This window comes from Tenrec ecaudatus, chromosome X, assembly GCF_050624435.1.
Source record: "Tenrec ecaudatus isolate mTenEca1 chromosome X, mTenEca1.hap1, whole genome shotgun sequence".
Lineage (NCBI taxonomy): Eukaryota > Metazoa > Chordata > Mammalia > Afrosoricida > Tenrecidae > Tenrec > Tenrec ecaudatus.
Window position 1 is genome coordinate 13,209,058 of NC_134548.1, and position 21,840 is coordinate 13,230,897.

General features: G+C 45.9%; 1 protein-coding gene across 1 annotated transcript in view; it reads left to right on the forward strand.

Moving 5' to 3' along the window:
• Nucleotides 1–2,427: 2,427 nt before the first annotated feature.
• REPS2 (RALBP1 associated Eps domain containing 2) overlaps nucleotides 2,428–21,840 on the forward strand; it is a 210,535-nt gene continuing 191,122 nt past the window's right edge. Inside the window, exon 1 of the mRNA XM_075539155.1 lies at nucleotides 2,428–2,655. Within this exon, the coding sequence (XP_075395270.1) occupies nucleotides 2,428–2,655 (228 nt within the window). The remainder of the gene's footprint in view (nucleotides 2,656–21,840) is intronic.

A 21,840-nucleotide genomic window follows, 5' to 3' on the forward strand; every position in this document is an offset into this window, starting at 1 on the left:
TTGTATGAGCCCCTAATAAAATGTAAAAAAAAGAAACTGTGTTAGCAAGTGTATAATTCTACTAGATGTCATTTAAATATGGAATGATATGATATATGTGTTAAATCCCAACTAATTACAAAAAGTTCCTTGGGTTGAAACTTTTTATATATCTCTTTATTAAAGCAATTTCTGAAATGAATTTTTCTTTTAAATTGGTGGTTAACTTTGGGTTAATTTCTTTCTTTTTCTTTTAAATAATTTTATTGGGGGCTTTTACAGCTCTTATCACAATCCATATATCAATTGTATCAAGCACATTTGTACAGAAGTTGCCATCATCATTTTCTAAACATTTGCTTTCTACTACCTTGGGCTGCTTTCTTTCCCCCTCTGTGTTAGTGTTTCGGCTAATCTTAATGAATATGCATGTGCAATCCCTTCCAGGAAGGTTGACATTTATGAGAGAACTTTGGGAAAAGACAGGCAAGTATGCAGGACTAATGACCGCATCTCCAGCGTTGATGGACCCCAGGTTGTGGGGTAAACATTTTCCTTCCAGTGAAGTCCTTTCAAGACTTGTTCCTTTTTTTTTTGATTCTTCAGCCAAGACAGCAGAAGAGATGATTTATTGTTCACATTACACCGAGCCACAACTGAGGGCAGAACGAGTCCAGAATGCAGAATTCCTTAGGTCCGGGGCAAAGGATCAAAGCCAGACTGGTTAGTGTGAGCAAGGTGCCGGATCTCTTGGTGATCGAATGCCGACGGGGTTCCAGATGCGGAGACAGTGAGTAGCAGGCAGTCAACAGCTTGTAGCAGTGTTCCGGCCTCAGGCACTCCAGAGTCCTGCAGCTGTGCCTTCGGAGAGGGCGCCTGGTTGCTGTACTTGGACCTCTGCTTCATCTTTCTTCTCTTGCGCTTCAGTCTGGGCATTCTCTTCCACCTCCACTTGGCTCTTATGGCTCGGGGGTTTCTAACAAGATGGCGCTAAAGCCCAGAGAGCTCAAGACTTGTTCTTAAAAGTAGCTGGAGCGCTAGTCAGGGGAAATGAGGGGGAGCAAATAACCTTTGAAAAATGATAGCGGGGATAAAGGGGAGCAGATTTTACGGAGTTCAAGAAGAAAGAACTTGCTTTGAAAGGGATTGCAGTAGCAAGTGTCCAATACTGCTTGCTGTGATTGAACTATGGAATGTTATGATGTCTGTAAGAGCTCCCAATAAAATGATTTTTGGAAAAAAAAGCAAGAGAAAGAATAGTGTTCTCACTTGCAAATGGGGAGGAATTGGGGGATGGTGCCTGGGCAGGAGTCTAAAGATGTAGGTGTACTGTGCAGGTGTACTAGTTTTGAAGCTTTAAAAAAAAGACTATATTTTTAGGCCTTAGTTGATCAACCTGTTCCAGGCTGATATCTACTTAAGTCCAAATCATAGGACAACTCTAAGGAGACAGTGGACGTTCACGACTGCCATCTCTACCAGAACAGATGGTCATTGGAGAATGGCTGGTGGGCTTCCACCTGAGACCTTAAAGATAGCAGTTGAACACTTTCTCTGGGAGCTCCAAGGGCTCCTTCTTAGGCTGTAGATACTCAACCAGTTTGGGCCAAGGGAAAGTGCAGATGAAACCGTTCTCTCCTCATCTGGCAAACCAGGAGTTGGGCAAAATGATCCACCCAAAAGGGCCTTGTGATTCTTGGTAGGTACCAGTCGATTTCACCCTTTAGGGCCCCTACTTAACAGAGTAGGACCGCCCCGTGGGGAGATCTTGGTTGTACTTTTGACTGGAGCAGATACCCAGGCTTGCCTCTTTGCCAGCCGTGGGGGGTTACATATGGCTAATCTTTCACTTGGGGCTCCCCTGGCTCTACGATTTTGCAGTAGGGCTCAAGGTCAGGTTGGAAGCATTCCTGGGAAAGTGGCCTAACCCAGTAGCCGCCCTGGGACCTCGTTCCGATGGGGGGGCCATGTACCCCCAGCTTTTCGGGACGGAAGCAACACTGCCAAGCAAAGGAAATGGATGTTAGCTGGCTCCGGCCCTTTTTCGAGAAGGGCCTTGGAGCTCTTGGCGTGGGCACACACCTGCTCCACCTTCCCAGGGTCAGGGCCGGTCTCCCTCGCCCCGCAGTCGCCTCTGCCCAGGTGTCGGACCCGCCAGCCCTCCGCCCAGCTCCTGCGGAGCCACCTGCTCACGTCCTGGCGCGGTGGGGCGCGGCCCCTGGATGATGGGCTGCAGGTGAGGGGCGGGTCACCTGCGCAGTCGGGCGGGGCCCGGGGCGGCGATTGGCCGGCGCGCGCCCGTCTCCATGTGCCGCGCTGCAGAGGCACAACATTCACCCGGGGGCGGGGCGCGCGCCGGAGGAAGCGGCGGCGCGGCGGCAGCTGCGGGGCGTGGGGGCGGCAGTGAGGCCCCAGCCGACTCGGCGCGGCGCGGCCGGCCCTGCAGCCATGGAGGCGACGGGCGGGAGCGGCTCCGGGCCGTCGCTGCTGCTGAGCGACGCCGAGCAGCAGTGCTACTCCGAGCTGTTCGCGCGCTGCGCTGGCGCCGCGGCCGGGGCTCCCGCCGCCGGGGCCCCCGAGTCCGTCCGCCCTGTCCCCGCCGCGGCCCCAGCAGCCGCGGGCCCCGTGGCCGACCTGTTCCGGGCGTCGCAGCTGCCCGCTGAGACGCTGCACCAGGTAGGGCCCCGCGGCCCCGGGTCTCAGCGCGTCGCTGGGGACCTTGTGTGTGGCGAGAGGGGCGGGCGACAGGGCTGACCTAGGAGCCCAGAGGTTGCGGCCAGGTAGCAGAGGCAGGGCTCAGCAGGTCAGACGCGGATGGCGGCGACGCCCTTGTCCCCCGGGGGACACCCAGCCTTCTCCGCAGCTCAGCCTCGCACATGGCCGGGTGCACGCTCCTCTCCCTTCCTGGAGACCGGCTGCCACTCCCCCTGCCTCGGCCATTTCTGGGGCTCTGCAGCCGCCCAGCCACAAAGTTTGCCCTGTTCTGGAAGTGCTGTTTGCTTTGGCTGGTGTCTGGGTTCACCTCTGCTCTCCTCTCCTGCCCCTCCCTCCCGGAATGAGGGTGCTCAGGGTACCTTCTCTATGTGTATAGTCTGTTGGGCTGGGGTCCCAGGACGAAGGGTGTGTGTGTGTGTGTGTGTGTTTTCTGTCTGACCGTAGTGTTGTGTGTGTGTGCGTGTGCGTGCGTTCTGTCTGTCCATAGGGTTGTGTGTGTGTAGTTTGTCTGTAGGTGTGTATGTGTATGTGTGTCTGGGGGCCCAGAACTAAGAGGGTGTGTGTGTGTAGTCTGTCTGTAGGGCTGGAGGCCCAGAACTAAGAGGGTGGGGTGGGGTGGGATGTGTGTGTGTGCATGTGTGTGTGTGTGTGTGGGGGGGGGGTGTCGTCTGTCTGTAGGGCTGGGGGTCCAGAACTAAGGTTCTCCTGTGCATGGACAGCAAGGCTATTAGATATCAAATCTGGAAAATGTTAATGACAGGCTTTAGAGCAGGGACTTGGGGCTGGCTGCAAGAGGACTCATATCAAGGCAAAGCTGGGCTTGCCATTTGGGGCTGTGGGTAGCTCCCACACCTCCACGGTGGAGGACAGCTGTAGCTTCTGATCCCAGCCTGACTTGGACTTGAAATAGAATGGGAAGGAAGTGGGTGTTACAGCTCCCTCCTTTTTGCCGCTTCCAACCTGGAAAAAGGACGAGGGGTGGGTGAGCCACCGCAGATGCCGTTTTGTGCTTTCTCTGCAGTAAGCACTTTGTCACTGGGCGCCACCAGCACTTCGTGGTGATATGATGCTTCCTAGCAGGCTCAGCACGGGGAAGGCAGCTCTTCTTTGAAGCAGTTCCCAGGTTTGCAATGGGATGTTTCTGGGATGTTTCCCGTGGTGATTGATGAAACCTGGTTCCAAAGGAGCACGCGAGACTTTAGTGGTTCACTAGCAAGATCCCTCTTTAGAAGATATTTTTATTCATTGAAGACTGTCTGTGGGGTTTGCTGTTGGCATGTGCGTGGGTGCCCATATGTTTGTGCTACTGTTGCTGTTGACGGCTGTCAAGTTCTGATTCCGACTCATGGCGACTCAATAGGGCAGAGCAGAATTGCCCCAGAGGGTTTCTGAGGCTGAAATCTGTACAAAAGTGAATCGCCAAGGCTTTTTGTCCTCAAAATGGCTGGTGGGTTCCCCTAGTGACACTTTTGGTAGCAAAGTGCTGGTGACGTCGAACTGCCTGGCTGTTGGAGCTGGCAGGCCTCCCATTACGCACCTGTAAGTGGCTATCTGTAAATTGCCTCGTAAGCAACCTCGAAGCCCTGGGAAAGTCATGTCTTCAAACACCAAGCATGGCTACTCCATGACCCCAAATGAACCCAAACCCCTGACCTTGAGTTGATTCCAAACCCAAGCGACCATGGGAGGATTTCCAAGGAGGTAAGTCTTTACAGGAGCATACAGCCTCATCTTTCTCGTGCCAAGCTGTTGATGGTTTTGAATCTCCTCACGTTGGTCATCGCTGCCCAACACTGCCCCTCTGCCCCCCCCCTTCAGTGCCACCAGGGCTCCTGCCTGAGGCCCTCCGGTTACTCCCAGGTACAACCCCAACCAAAGCCCCCAAACCCACTGCTACCAAGGCAGTTCTGTCTGACAGTGATCCGTTAGGTCAGAGTACAACTGCTCCATTGGGTTTCTGAGACTGTCATTGTTTTCGGGAGCAGACAGCCTCATCTTTGTCTCAGGTAGCAGCTGGTGGACTTGAACTGCTGATCTTTTCTTGGCAGCCCACCACTTAACTCCCTATGTTACTTGGCTCCTTCCCAGCATGCTATCTCCACTGAGCTGCTGGGCGGTGCCCAACATCACCACACTCAGCTGCGAACTGAAAGGTTATTAGTCAGACCCTCCCAGAGGTACCCTGGAAGAAAGGCCTGGCAGTCTGCATTTGCAAGGTCACAGGTATAAAACCCTGTGGAGGGCAGAGCTCTGAAGCGATTTAGGTAGTAAGGATGGCCACTGGTTGGTTTTCGCTGGTAACTTCTTCCCAGCTGAGAGAGGAGTGGCAGTTGAGAACCTGTCTTCAGTGAATTGAGGAGGGGAGCCCTGGTGGCTACTCAGTGGACAAGGTCAGCAGTTCAAAACCACCAGCCATTCCTCAGGAGAAAGACGAGACTTTTTTACTACCGTAGGGAGTTACAGTCCTGGAACCCCACAGGGGCTGTTCTAGTCTGGCCTTCAGGGTCCCTGTGAGTCGAGATTCACTCGATGGCAGTGAATTTCGTTTTGGTCACATGGAATTGAGGGTGTTGCGGGGGGAGATAGGCAAACACAATGTGAGTTCATTGGTTGGCTCCTCAGCCATCAGGGAGGAGGGGGACTTTTCCTGGTATTCGAAACTACGCTCCCTTGCAGCCTATGTGATTGAAAAAGAAACCAAGGCACAATGCTTTGTATATGAAGCAGATTATCTGCTTGATGGCCAGTTGTGATCTGCTTGCAAGGCTGCTTCAGAGGGTGGCAGAAGAGGGCTGCCCTTGAAGATGGTTGGACCGAAACTCTGAGGGCTTGATGCTCCCTTCTTGGATCCAGCCAAAAGCACCCTGTGGCCCTGGAGCCTGATAAAATGGCCCTGGCCCACTGCTCTCTAGACAGGCGATAAGGAACTCCCAAGGCTCTGGAACAGGGAAGTGTTAGCCGAAGAGAGGAAAACAACAGCAGGTGCTCCCTGCCCCGCTTTCCCTCTACTCTTGGGAGGCTTGCGATGGGGTGGGTTTGAGTGGGTGTCGCTGTGTTCCACTAGCCTCGATGTGCATGACCCCTGTGTATGTCCTCCAGTTTGGAAAACAAAGGAAGACATTTTCACTCCCTTCTTGTTCAACAACAGGAACTTGTAAATATAGATTCAAGTGGCCCAACAGGTATAACTACTCCAATCGTGGTGACAGTGACCTCATCAGCTGAGGGAGTTTCAATGGTAAAAACCAGGATTTCCTCACAGAAAACAAAAACCTCCGACCCTCTGTCACCGAGTTGATTCTGACTTACAGCGACCCCACAACACAAGAGTCGAACTGCCCCATAGGGTCTCTAAGGCTGACATCTTTGAAGGAAGAGGGTCTTTCTAGTGGGTTCACACCTCCGACTTCTTCCAGTTACCCAGGGCTCCTTAATAAGCATGTGATTAAGGTGAACCCAATGTTTTTGGGAACGGTGGAAATTTTACCTATTTAGTAAATGTTCCATCAAAGTATTTAACTCGAAATGAGGATGGCAACATATATGCAAATGTACTTGCTACAACTGATCTATGGATTGTCATGAGAGCTGTAAGAGCCCCCAATGAAATGATTAAAATTTTAAACAAGCATTTACTTGATCTTGTCCTTGGAGTCAAAAGAAGCCATAGCACCTGTTCACTTTATCACGGACTCCAGCCTACAGTTATCTTTGGAGTGGTTTGTCAGGAATTTTGTTCCAATACTTCATAGTAGCCTTAGTGCAAAAGACATTTTGGTGTCTCTCTAGAGTACTGATCTGCCTTCCTTCGCTGATATATTCGTACAGGCTAGATGTTAGGAGTAGGAGGCAAACATGGTAGAATGAAACACTTCTAAGCTCGGAGGAATAAAAAAGATAAATGTCAGAGAAGTAGGTCAATAACTACTACTTGCTTAGTATTTTGAGATTTGTCTGTTAGTGGTTCCCTGATCCGTGCATTATTTCCTTGCTATTCAAAGGGTGGCTGATTTACTAGCAGACGAAAAGTGTGGTGGGTGACTTGGGGCTCGGGTTCTTTCATCTCCAGAAAGAATGTAGATCAAGAGTCCCTAGACTTGTGTAAATGCTGTGTGTGTGTGTGTGGGGGGCATAATCGAGGCTTTGCAGAGCATTCGGGGCCCCTGTCACAACTATCCTACTCTGCCATTATTGCAAGGGATAGTCACCATTATTCACTAAACCTTGGGATGGGCCCCCGTTTGCTGACCCCCACTGTAGATGATTCTGATAGGGCTGTTTGCAGGTATCATGATCACAATTTCCCTTTTTGGACCCGGGTCCCGTTTAGCATCTCTGCCCATTAGAGATGGGGCATCTCTGGCCCTATACCTTGAATCTGAGCTACCTATGAATTGCTTTGGATAGTAGAATGTGCTGGCAGTTTGATGTGTCAGTTCCCAACTCAGCCCTCCAGAAACTTCTACTCTCCCTCCCAGATCCCTCCAATCATCACAAGTACACATCTGGGCCAGTCTGTTGCAGGATGAGAGACCACAGAAAGCAGCAGTGGCACCGGGGGACCTCAGCCACCATAATTTACCTTCTCATGTCACAGTTTTTTCATCTGTATGAGAGTTTACCTGTCTCACTCAAAAGGCTGTGTGAGAATTAAGTAACTTGATATTTATAAATGGCTTAGAGTAACTAATGATTAGAAAGCAGTATGTGCAAATAAAAATTGAACAAATATGCACATGGGGGCCGAGTGAGGACTTACAAGTCAAGCGCTTCCCTATGGAAACCTGGGGGTTCGGTTGAGGGATTGTAAGGATTGAGGAACCCTGCTGGCTCCATGGGTTAAGTATTAGGCTGCTAACAGAAAGGGCTGACCCTACCATCTGTTCCCCAGGAAAAAGATGTGGATTTGGCTTCTGCAAAGACTTACTGTAGGGCAGTTCTTCTCTGACCTGTAGGGTCACTATGTGACGGAATGGGCTAGGTGGCCATGGCTTTGGTTGTGAATGAAGGTTATGCTGTTGAGTGTCCATCACATATCAAAGTCCTCAAATTATAGCTGTTAGTCTTGATGGCCAGATTACTGACTGTTGTCAAATTGGAAGAGACATAGTTGGAAGATTCCAACTATGGGAGTACGAAAAAGAGCAATTTAAAATCATTTTATTGAGGGCTTATACAACTCATATCACAATCCATACATACATCTATTGTGTCAAGCACATTTGCACATTTGTTGCCATCATCATTCTCAAAACATTTGCTTTCTACTTGAGCCCTTAATATCAGCTCCTCAATTTTTTCCTCACCCCCACCCTCCTTCCCTTCCTCACAAACCCTTGATCATTTATAAACTATTTTTTCATGTCTTACACTGACCGGTGTCTCCCTTCACCTACTTTTCTGTTGTCCGTCCCCCAGGGAGGGAGTTCTAAGTAGATCAATGTGATCAGTTACCTCTTTCTCTCCCCACCTTTCCCTTCCCCTCATGGTATTACTACTCTCATTATTGGTCCTGAGGGGTTTATCTGTCCTGGACTGAAAGAAGCAATTATGTCAGTGTATCCACACAACATATTTGAGTATCTGGTGTGTCAGGCACTGTCTTAGGTACTGAGGTTATAGCAATGAATGAAACCAAACCCCCTGCCCTTATGGAGTTTGCATGCTAACACACGTTTTTTTTCTCAATGTTTTAGAAATTTATTTTGTGGGGAACGTAGGGAGGGTATAAAAAATACCTTAAACTGGCAAGTCCCCCCCCTTATTTTATTTATTTTTCAACTTTTTAGTGTGCATTAGCAGAAGGTTTACAGAGTGAATTACCAATTTCACATTCAACAATTTGTACACATTCTATGTCAACTCATCCATTGCAATCCCTTTAATGGGCCATGGCTTATCCCACTTCCTCCTTGTGTCTCCTGTTTCCATTTTTCCCCATTTCCTAACCCTGAAAGCTTTGATCCTGGATCCATGCTGCCCTTTTGTTCTTAGATGCTAGCTTCTTCTACCACATGGGTGAATTCACTTCCAGCCTGGAAGGATAGCTAAGGTCCTTAGGAGACTTCTTAGAGACAAGGGTGATGAGATTTTTTCTCATGTACTTTGGGCATTTTATCAAGAGATACCAGTCTGATTGGGCTTCCACTCAAGTGCTCCTCAATACAAGAACACTGTTCTATTAAACTGGCATACCATGATGCTCACCTTCTCGACAGGATCACTAAAGACAAAGAAAAGAAAATGTGAAGAAAGCTGAGGTGCCCAGCTATCAAAAGATATAGCATCTGGGGTCTTAAAGGCTTAAAGGTAAACAAGCGGCCATCTAGCCCAGAAGCAACAGAGCCCACCTGGAAGAAGCACACCAGCCTATGTGGTAATGAGGTGTCGAAGGGATCAGGTATCAGGCATCAAAGAGCAAAAAGTCATATCATTGTGAATGAGGGAGAGTGCAGAGTGGAGACTCAAAGCCCATCTGTAGGCAACTGGACATCCCCTTACAGAAGGGTTGCAGGGAGAAGAAGAGCCAGTCAGGGTGCAGTGTAGCAACAACGAAACATACAACTTTCCTCTAGTTCCTAAATGTTTCCTCCCCTGCCCCCACCCCCACTATCATGATCTCAATTCTACCTTCCAAATCTGGCTAGACAAGAGGATGTACACTGGTGGAGATAGGAGCTGGAAACACAGGGAATCCAGAGCGGATGATCCCTTTAGGATCTGTGGTGATAGTGGTGATATTGGGAAGGTGGCATAGAAAGGGGGAACTGATTACAAGGATCTACATATAACCCCCTCACGGGGTAATGGACAACCGAAAAGTGGGTGAAGGTCGACATTGGACAGTGTAAGACATGACAAAATAATAATTTATAAACTCTCAAGGGTTCTTGAGGGAGGGAGAGGGGAAAATGAACTGATTCCAAGGACTCAAGTAGAAAGCAAATGTTTCGCGAATGATGAGGGCAACAAATGTGCTTGACACAATGGATTGGATGTATGCATTGTGATAAGAGTTATCCGAGCCCCCAATAAAATGATTTAAAAATAGAGAGAGAGACCAGTTGGTGCAGAAGTGTGGAATGCTTGGTAAAGTGGAGCGGGTGGTGAAAAAGAGGAAGACCCTAGACAGGATGGATTGACACAGTGGCTGCAGGAATGTGCTCAAAAATGGGAACATTTATGAAGCTGGTGCAGGACCAAGGTAGTATTTTGCTAAGTTGTGCATAGGGTTACTATGAGTCGGACCCGACTTGACAGCACCTACCAGCAACAACAAGGGCTATAGTATTGGGCATTCTCCCTGTCTCTTTCTGACCATAAGTCTGGTCTCTTAGGAGTTTGAGTTTTGTTTCACATTTTCTCCCACTCTGTCTAGGACCTTCTAATGTGATCTCTTCCAGAGCATGTGGTAGTGGTAGCTGGGCACCATCTAGTCCTTCTGATCTCAGGATAGTGGAGACTGATGTTTGTGTGTTCCATTAGTCCATTAACTAAATGGTTCCATAGGTGATTCAGTTTTCATCACTTTTCTTTCCTCCATATGGGGAGAGACCAGTAGGTATACCTTAACAGGTTGGTCATGAGATCTTCAGACCCCAGTCCTACTGACAAAGTACAGTATAGAATATTGTCTTTATGAATCATGTTATGCCAGTTGACCTTGGTGTTCCCCGAGACCATGGTCCTGATCCTGTACAGGCCCAGCAAGCAGTTCATTCCCTCATGGAATTTGGTTATGTCTATGATGTTTTCATAATGTTGCATGCTTTATGCTCCACAATCATGGATATATTTGTAGTAAATCCACCTATACAAATATCCTCTGCTAAACCTATATACCTTCATGGATATCCTCCCACTCTCCCTTCCACACCAATTTAGCCATGTCTATCCCGACAGCTTCTCGTAGGTCCTCACTATTTAAGAATTGTGTCTACAACAGTATTTGCCTCTGTTGTCTGTAACTATCGCAAATGAGTGCTTTCCCCTGGCACCATCATTTTTTGCTCATCTCCCTTTTGGATATTGTCTTCCCTTCTGTCCAAATGAATACCTTTCTACCCTCTACCCTATGACTTCCCCCTTTTTCTCCTTTCCCCTCCTGCCTCTGGTAGCCATCAAAGTCTGTTTCTTTTAATATGAAATCTAAAAAAAATACATAACTATGGTCTTATAGATATTTGTCTCTTTGTGCTTTCCCTCAGTATAACATCCTCCAGATTTATTCATGTCAGGCATTTCACAGATTGATCATTATTCTTCCACATTATGTAGTATTCCATTGTATGTTTGTGTGGGTGCGCACCAAAATGTACTAACCCATTCTTCCATTGATGGGCATTTAGGTGGTTTTTATCGTGTGCTAGTGTGAATAGTGCTGCGAGCAACTTGGGTGTGGAGGGACTTCTGGGTCACGTTGTATGTCTAGTTCCATCTGTTTGTTGAAGTGCCACAGTGTTTGCACCATTTTATATTCTCTTCAGTTATAGAGTCTCGCTGTCTGGGGTTCCATCAGCTGGCTAGTCTCCTGTTTGACATAATGAAGCAACACACCGTCTTCATTTAGGATCGTGTCTTAGTTTTCCTGGGTGTGCTATCTAATTGTCACATAGTCATAATTGGTTTTCATTTGTCCAGTAGTGAATTTTTGGACATTAAGGGGAACTAGTTATGAAACATTGTTGGCTCAGTATCAGGGGAAATCATTCCTGCTACCCCCGCCCCCAAGTAAAGTATGGTTGTTTGAGCACCTTGGTTGAGATAAAGAAATCACACAAAGCTGTGGGAACTAGGGGCTATTTCATAAACTCCCGTATCCAACCTCACCTTCTCGAGGAAGTCATCTTTGCAAGGTTGTGTTGTAGTTTGTTGACGCGTTTGTTTAATCATTAAAGACAATGATCGATAACAGACAACATTCTTACAAACCTCTCCCATGGCCAGATTCTTAGCCAGGAGTATTTTTTTAAATGGACATGCACAGTGTTCTGTGATTGCATTCCATCACATTCTAGAACACTACGGAAGATGCCAGTGCACAGCATACTCAAAGTAACTAGGAATACAGGCTGTCCATGAGTGGCCTCCCCCGCCTCCCAAGAGAATGAATGCTGTGAGAATGAGAGGATGAAAGAGACAAGCTATTGTGTGCTTGAAAGGAGGACATTTACATAACTTTCTTGTTGCCTCCTTCATAATAAACCGTCAGATGGACAAAGCTAGAGAACTATATAACAGATAACTGTGTGCCCACCACTCACCTAAGAAGAGTCCAGTTGGAGTCCCAGCTTCCTGTAAGCTGTTCCCTGGTCCCACGTCCCTCCCACTCTCCTACTCATCTGCCTTCCTGAATGGGGAGTGCATGGTCTGAAAAATTCCCTGTATGGTTGGTAATCAGTCATGGGCTTCAAATAATTTAACAACCAATTCACCTCCCTAACGACCATTGGAAGTATTAAAAAATGATATGCTGAAAGGTAGTCTATTGTTTCAAAGTGTTAATACTTGAATCATAAGAGGTATATAAACCTAGATTATGAGTTTTAAAATATTAATGAAAATATTAAATGCCTGACCCAAACCAGTAAAACTGTTGAAGATATTTCCATTTTGATTTTGAATGGGCCTCCTCACTTAATATCCTTCACTTTTATCCAAGCACCTGCTTTTCGGTCGGAGGAGGACCCCCTTCCTGTAGAAGCAGACCAAGCAGACAGATCACTGTGTTGGCTATATTAAAAACAGGTGACGTCTCTTCTCTGAACATACATTCATCTTTGGAAACCCCCTTTCTGGTTTTCCAGACCTTACAGGCATTGCTCTGACAATATTTTTAGCTCTTTGAACACTTTTAGGAATTGCGTACTTCAATCATAATATCTTGTGGGAATTTTGGGGATAATATAAAGCCACAATGACAGCATGTCACATTCTGGTTGTTGGGCACTTTTTGTCTTTACATTATGGGTTTGTTTACTGAAGTAACAAATTAAAAGAAATAAAAATGTAGTTCTTCAAAGGTGTAATGAGTTTTAGGAACGGAATAATTGTTACAAGCATAATCCCGCCTAGTTTTTAATATCTTTGGACGAAATGAACATGACTATGGAACTTAGAATATGCTGTTACCCAGATGAACATTAAAAATGAGTAAAGAATGTAAATTTGGTTTCCATGTTGGGCAGCTGCCGAGCCACACACTTTAGAGCAGTGGTTCTCAACCTGTGGGTCGTGACCCCTTTTGAAGTTGAATGACCCTGTCACAGGGGTTCCCTGATTCATCACAGTAGCAAGATGACAATGATGAGGTAGCAATGAAAATAATTTTATAGTTGCGGGGTCACCACCACATGAGGAACTATATTAAAGGGTCACAACATTAGGAAGGTTGAAGACCACTGCTCTAGAGAGAACCCTGATTGCACATGCTATTTTAACAACTGGCTCACTGAACTCAAATACTTAGATTATCGGTTCTCCTAAACTTTTGTCAACTGGCTGAATCCCACCACCAATGGTAATTATATGCATATGCATATACAGACAGGCATAAAGATGTCCCTGGGTTACAAATTAGATCAATTCCTATGTCTTTTAGTTGAATTTGTAGGCACCTTGAATAGGTACAAACAGTTCTTAGTTAGTCCTTGTTAGTCAAATGTTTGTCTTAGAATCTCACTCAATTCATTGACATCAAGTTGATTCCAACTCATAGCGACCCTATGGGTTTCTGAGACAACCTCTTTACAGGAGTAGAAAGTCTCATCTTCCTTATGGAGCAGCTGGTGGTTCTGGACTGACCTCAGAAACCGGAAGGAGAGCACTTCTGCTTGGTCCTAGAGGGTTGCTAAGAGCCAGAAGCTCCTTGAAGGCAGTGGATTTTCTGGTTTTATGTAGCTTTACTATATATAGATGCGTTAAATAGGTTGTATATATTTCTATGTATCTAAAATGACATTACAATACATTAAACATTTTTACATAATATAGTACACAATGCCGTAATAAATAGAACTATATACAGTACTGTACTGAAAGAGAATTTGTGTGCATATGTGTGTATGTGGGGGGTATCCAGTTCAATAAATGGCAACAGGGCCATTACGGACCTCTTCTGGCTTCCCTATTGCCACAAGGCAGGGGTCAGACAGGCCTCATCCTTCATTCCTCCCGTTCACTCTACATCTATGCTGGCTGTGATAATCTGTTGCAATGGCACACAGAACTCATAGACAAAACTAACAATTAAGGGGGTTAATTAAGAAAGTTACTAGGTTAGCATGAATTGGAATTAGTAAACAGTAAGAATACAATCATTGGTCCACAGCAACACCTGTCCTCAGTCTCAGCCGGGTGGTCCCTTGACCTTTGCCTACTTGGTCCAGGCAGGGAGCCCGCCTGCCATGTAGCCTCATAGTCCCGTCCTCTCAGGCCAGATCGAGAAAAGGTACTCCTTCATCTTGGCGCTGCTCCTTAGCCTCTGGTGCATCTGGTCACTGCAGCTTCAGCCACTTCATACAGAGAGCTTGGACATGCTTTTCCCATGGCCTTAGGATTTCTCCCAGATGGCTCTTAAGCATGGAGGAATGACTTTGCTGGAGGGACGTGGTTTTTAACTTTTAGCTGACCACCCCCACCCCAGGGAAATAAAAGGAGGTGAGAAATGCTTAGGATATAGATTTTCCAGGACTCCTAATCACTGCCCAAAGGGCATGCCACTCCACCCTAAGCCTCAACCCAAGGACAACTAACCCAGTTTTCTGGATTAAGTTACCCAGAGAAGCACCCCACTCCAGTTAGCCTCAACCAGAAGGTGCTCAAATCCACCTCTGGGAGTGGTCAGCAAGCCAGGCTCCCTCAATAAAGTGCCCAGCAGCACCCTGCTCCCAAAGCCAGTCTACTGGCTCCCAAACACTCAGCTTTACTTGCTCTTTGGGCTGATAAATCCACCACTTTGTTCCATGCTCTGGCTCTTGGTTCTGCTGCTGCTTCTCTGGTGTCACAGCTGTCTTCTGGTTTCAGGAGGTTCACTGTGCAGGGATCTTGAGGTCCAGAGGGCTTGCTTCGCTCCTAGCTCTTTCTGGTGTAAAATCCCAACCCCCTGTATTAGTCTGGGTAGGCTAGAGAAACAAATCCATGGACACATATGTGTATAAGAAAGATTTATATACATTGAGAAAACATCCCAACCCAGTCCAGTCCAAGGTCAAAAGTCCAATATTAGCCCATATGTCAGATACCAATCTATACAATCCTCTTCAGTCTCACGAAACACATGCAATGGTGCCAAATGCAGAATGATCACAGGCCAATATTGCAAAGTCAGTGGTGGTAGAAGCATCTCAGTGCTAGCCGGGATCTCCATGTGGCCAATCCAGTTCCCAGGACTACATCAGGGTAGGTCCATGTGGCATCTCCTCAGCGGTGCCTCGCAGGAAGTCAGATTTGTCAGTTGAGAGTCTCCAAGGGAGTGAACTGAGAGCGATGGTGTCTCTCACCTCCAAGAAGGAATTACCAGATTTTCCAGAATTCTCATGAGAAGGCCATGCCCACACAGAAGTCTCATTGTCTATCTCCAGATTGACAGCCTAGACTCCACCCCTACACTCTTAATCCTTAAATTGGCACCAGATTGGGTGACTACCACACCCCCCTTGTGCTTCTCAGAGGGCTCATTTTATACCCAGCTGGATAGTCATCACAACATAGCTTGTTAATAACTTACAGGTGAATGCTATCATTGTCTTCCTTTACCTTCTTAAGCAGACCTATGCATGTCATTTGGTGGAAGTTATAAAGACTATTTCTAGAAGAGCCACATTAAATAATTCACTGCCCCTGCAGAATCATATCAGCGTAAGTAGCCCCGACTGCTTCAGAATGTCCTCTTAAATAATAGGCCTGCAAGGAGGGTCTGACTCCTTGAGCCATTGGCTGAAGTAGTGATGTGGTGCTGAGTAGAAATAATGACCTTTGCATTAGAGTGAAGGCCACGTGAAGTGCTTGGATGTCCGTCGTGTGTTGGCTAAGCCACTGTGTTTGGACAAAATAGTTTAAGAACCAGTCTTCAACAATGGCAATTGTAACCCAAGCCTTTGCATTTGTCTTCAAACTATTGGGGGGAACATGCCTTAATGATGACAGCGAAGTGTCTTTGGATTTAGGGAGCAACAAACAAATACTTGAGCTTGAAATCTTTTAAATGTGTTAACCTCCAAGGCATAACATTGACCTAGCCTTCAAGTTCTGCATATGCTGAGGCATTTTTTCCCCTCTTGAAATCTTTCCTCTTTTAGGGATTTTCCCCCAGCCCACCAAATAAGTCAGTCTCATCTATATTAAATACTTTGGCAAATAACCTCCCTCCTCAATGGGTTTGCACCTTTTAGGAGAATGACCTGCACTTACACAAGTGCTCTCTGGTGGCCTCACCTGGCACTGTGGTGCTATGGAAATTTGCCCACACTCGAAGACCTGGACTCACAAATTCTCTATCACAATCACCTTCACTCGTTGTGCACACAGCTTTTATTAAACCATTGAATGAAAAGCTTTCCAGGCTCAGTGGCATATTACAATGATTTTGATTGTCTAACTAAATGATCAGTAGCCTTTTCATTTCAATAAGTAAGGTACAACGTTTTGCATACTGATCTCTGTAGCTTTCACCAGGGCAGCGCCTGTCACGTCCTCCAGGACTCTCTTGATTCCTTTGTGCTTTAAAATTGCTCCCATTATTGACTGACTGTAGCTTGTTGCAGTGACTGGAGGCGTTTGCAATTGATTTCCAATCATGATCGTTCTCTTTTAAGCATCACCGGCATCTGCATTGGATTTACACTTTGGAGGCGTGGTTACCCACTGCCCTCCAATTGATTCAGACTCATAGCGACCCTCTAGAACAGTGGTTCTCAACCTTCCTAATGCCGCGACCCTTTAATACAGTTCCTCATGTGGTGGTGACCCCCCAACCATAAAATTATTTTCCTTGCCATTTCATAAGCATCAGTTTGCTACTGTTATGAATAATCATGTAAATATGTGATATGCAGGATGTATTAGGCAACCCCTGTGAAAGGGTCATTCAATCCCCAAGGGGTCACAACCCCAGGTTGAGAACTGCTGTTCTAGGACTAGCCCCTAGTGTTTATAACTTTATGAAAGCTGACTGCCACATCCATCTCCCGTGGAATGGCTGGTGGATTCCAACCACTGACCTTTCCGATTTACAGCCTAACACGTAACCCACTGTGCTAGCAGGGCTCTTTTACTGGATGTGTCTATCACAGTGGATGCATTCATCACACTAAGATAATTTTGTGTGTGACTTTTCGACAGAAAATGCAGCACCTTGTGTTCCTTTAACTACTGCAGCTTGCTTTCCTTCTCATCATGTTTTTGAAATTTCTCCTCATCGACACAGGTAACACTAGTTGGTTTATGCTTCTTGAAAAGACAAATCTCATGGTTCCCTCTTGACAGTGACTCATCCACATGGTGCTTTAGATACCCCACTTTTTTTTTCAAGGTAAGTGGATGTCATGTTGAAATACTTAAAGTTTATTGTGCCAACCTGGCTGATAAGCACATGTGGGGTTAATTGAAGGGAGAAGGGATAAATGGCTCGATGAGCCTCGCCTTTCTAGTTCTTGGGTCTCTTGCTTTGTGATGGTCAGACCAGGATACAGATGCCTTAGCCAGTTCCCTGCTTCAGCTGGCAACGCTCACTTCCTGCAAGACATCCCCACAGAGAAGCTGCATGGACCTACTCTGATGTAACCCTGGGTGCTGGAGCAGCCGTCTGGAGACCCCTGCTAGTGCAGAGATGCTTAAACATTTACTGATTAGGTTTTCCTCCTGCAGTTGGTGTCACTGCGTGTATTTTGTGAGATGGAGGAGGACTTTGTGGCTTGGTGTCAGACATAGGGGTTAATGTTGGACTTGTGGGTTTGGGCAGTACTGGGTTGGGATGTTTCTTGATGTGCACTTAACCTTTATATGAAACTCTCTTATACATATGAGTTTCCATGGATTTGTTTCCCTAGTTTACCCAGACTAACACACACGTTTTCTCCTTTATGTTAGATGGCGCAGGACTGGGGACTGTTCAAACATGTCCGAACATGAAAGCCCCTTTTTATAAATAGCAGGGTGCATACTGATATTCTTAAGGGTGTCAGAGGACTTTTGAGCTAAGTAATTAGGTTTCTCTGGGTGTTTTTTAAATGAACAATTTTGTCCAAATAAGTTGCTAGAAGAACCATATTAAGCCCCCTTGAGCACCATCCACAACTACCAATGTGTTGCCAGTCTCGTTCTAGGTTCCCGCCTTCATTCACTTCTTCACTTATCCTGACACAAGACCCAGGCATCATCGGATTCAAAGTTTATATTATCTTTCAGGAAGGAAGCTCAGGGCGGTCAAATTAAATCTAAGTGGCATGACTCAAGACTGATTCCATACCATCGGGCCATTGGGTGGTGATGCACCCTATAGTGCAGGGAACCAATAGGCAGCCTGAAAGGGCAACACACTTAAGATTCCGGATACAAGATGGGTTTGCACACAGTAGTCACTTCACATGTCTAAATAGGGCATGTCTGACTGCAAAGACGTGGAAAATTAACGCTTGAATAATTGTTTTTCTAATTCTGAGTAGCTTCCTTCCCCCTCCCCCCTTAGAGGGTTTGGTTCCTTTTCCAGGTTTCTTCAGACATTCTTTTGGTTTCCTGGAGGCAAGTGTCTTATCTGAGGGGACTTTGTGCCACACCCAGCAAGTGCGCAGAACATTCCATTCGGATCATCAGCCAACCGGCCACCCAACCAATCTGGATTGCTCAGGACTGTGGGGTTTCCTAGGCCATGGGACTTGCCATTTTTTAACTAGGAGAGATTGTGCACACTCGTCACCCCTGGATAGGTTACTTACTACATTCGTTTCCCATTGCTGAATAATGACTGGCCACAAATGAGCAGCTTAAAGACACACACACAATATGATTTTTGCAACTTGGTTTGGCTGAGGGACTTCCTCAGCTCAGGGTTTCACATGGCTGCCACCAAGGCCAGTGTTCCATTCTGGAGCCTCGGCGTCTTCTTCCATGCTCAAGTTCACTTCTTCATGCTTTTACCACCGCAGCCCATACACAGCACCCTGCCACGTGGCCCCCTCCACAGACTGCTCACTAATAGCTGTTGGCTTCTTCATGGTTAGCAGGAGGTTTGCACTTCAGGCAGCTAAGAACTGATAACCTATCACGTTCACCATATTCTGTAGGCTAGAAACAAGGCAGAGGTTCCACTCACACGCCAGGGGAGAAGATTTCACAAACATTTCGACAGCATGAAGTAATTCATGGAGGTCACCAGAGAGTCTTTTTGCCACCCCTACCTTCCAGGGTTTATCCAAAGCAGAAATGATAGTTTTGCTTTTGGGGGCCAGAATTACATATGTGTTTTTTCACTCCGCTACTAATTTTAAATTTATCTTTAAAAAAACTTACATGCCTAATTCATTTTCTTATCCTAAGCAGAACTGGCAAATATAGGTTCACAGCTAATTTAAAATTTTAGTTTTTAGGCATTTTTTTTATTGGACACCCCCCCCAAACAAAACAAAAAAACTCCAGGTGGGAAGGCAGATGTGAATGCCCTGCTTGCCTCTGTAGCTCAGTTCTGCACAGAACATTCCAAGGCAGGGCTAATGGACCTTGATCCACTCCAGGGACCTGGGAATTTAGCTGTGGGAAAAGAATGACATCTTTATTGTTGTGTTTAAATGGAAATTGAGCATTTGTTTCCATTATCAATGTGTACAGTACACTGGATTATTTAATATGGCTCTTCTAGCCATAGTCTCTGTTACTCCCAGCAAACAACCTTTTCCTGATGAGTCTGGGCAAGAGAAGATGGCAAGGAAGACACTGATAGGATTCTTTTGTGAGTGGTTTTGAAAGAATTATTTGTACTTGCCATCCTGCGGGGTATAAAATGAGCCCTCTCAGAAGCAGGAAGGGGGTGAGTATCGCATTACCAGCAAAAGAGAAGAGCAAGGAGTGGAGGGCATCCTTTGGATCATATAATACCTGTGCATTGGACATTCTGGAACCAGGAAACACTCTTTGATACCAGAGGGGTGGCAGAGGATCAGTAGTAGCAGAACCAGGAGAGAGAGCTTGAAACAGTGGTGAACTCCCCAGCCCATTGAAGAAGTATAGCTGAAGCTGTGTGCCTTCAGGCAGGAGGCTAGCTTGTGGAGTGGAATACCTCCAGGGACTTAATTGGGGGAACTGGGTTTGCTAATCTATGGAATTGGAGCCGAGTGTCTTTGAGCTGGGGCTTCCAGCAGAGACGCATGCCCTTAGGCATTTATTAGCAGTTCTACAAAAACTTTGCAACATGCCCTGAGCAGAACAGAGGCCCACTGACCTTGTGGCTGAGAGGCCAAAGACCAAGCCTGCCTGTTAGAATGTCTAAGATGATGCTGTCCTTCCTGAATGATTGTATCCTGACCCTTTGTAACCTGTTAACTTCCTTAATAAACCCCATGATCGTACTGTCTGTGAGTACTGCATGAGTAGTGCAATGAATTCTAGAACTCAGCTGAAAAGTAGAGAGCTGTGGGAGGGACAGCTGGTGTCAGAATTGGTAGGAAGGTTGGAGGGTAGTGCATGTCTGACCTCATAGAAATTTGTCTTGGGTGATGCTAAGGTGGAGTTTCTTTTTTCCTTCTCCCTTGACTAACTGGAGGAGGTCAGATGCCACCTCCATGATGTACATCATTCTGTTTTTACAGGGCAGATAATAAGTCACAATAATAGCAATATCAGTGACTTTTTCTACCGTTTGAACTATGATATTTTAATATCGTATTATAGTTTTAGATAGTTTAATGATAGTTTAGTTTATTGAACACATCTCATTATATTGATACGCACATATATTCCTACTATAAAAAATCTTGATACTTGTATTTCTATCTTTTTTTCTCCCATTATTTTTTGAGTGCTGAATTGTATGCACTTGGAAACATGATTCTTAGAGTGCGCTAAAGGGGCCACCATCCTCAATCAATGTAGAAAAGCTGCTCTGAAAAATTGCAAGGTACTAGGAGTAGAAATACCACTTCTTCATGGTTGATTGTTTTCAAAGCAGAAATGCAGCAGCACTACTGGTGAATGTGGTGTCAGGAGTAAGATTCTAGGAGACTTCTGTGTGCCTTCCTCCTCCTGTTGGTCCTGAAGTGCTCACGCTGCTTTTTCCCTGGGCTATATTCTGCATATCCTGTGGCCCAGGCTTTGCTCTGGCCTTTTTTATCAGTCTTCTTCACTGCATTATAATGGGCAGCTCCACATTCAGAGATTACCTCTGGAGCACATGCCAGCTCACTGTTGGGTCTGTTTTACTTACTCTTACTAGCTCTTCTTCAGAGATTTTGGCTAGAATCTAGATCTAAAGGAAGCAATCATTACAAAATTAATTTTATTAGGAGCTTTTACAGATATTATAATGATCCATAATTCAATTAGATCAAGCATAATTGTATAATTTCTGCCACCATCTTTTTAAAAAACCATTTTATTGGGGGCTCCTGTAGCTCTTATCACAAGCCACACATCCATCCATGTTTGTCAAGCACATTTCCACAATTTTGCCATCATCATTTTCAAAAGCCACCGTCATTTTCAAAACATTTTCTCTCTTCTTGAACTCTTTGTTATCAGCTCCCCTCTATCCCACCCTACCCCCAGGAACCTTTATTATGTGCTAGCCTGGGTTGACTAGAGAAACAGATCCAGACATACTCATATGTGTGTAAGAAAGCTTTATAAAAAGAGCAATTATATTGATGTATGGATTGTTATAAGAGCTATAAGAACCCCAATACAATGATCTTTAAAAAAACTGCCCCAAATAACTGCTGAAGCAGTTGAGTCGGATAGTCATTAAGAGCAATTGTATATTGAGAAACATCCCAGCCCAATCCAGATCAAGTCCATAAGTCCGATATTAGCCCATATGTCCAATACTAATCCATAAATTTCTCTTTAGACTCACACAGCCATACAATAATGCCGAATGCAGGAATATCACAGGCCAGTGGGTGGAAAGTCTTGCACATCCAAGGGTGGTGGAATCATCTC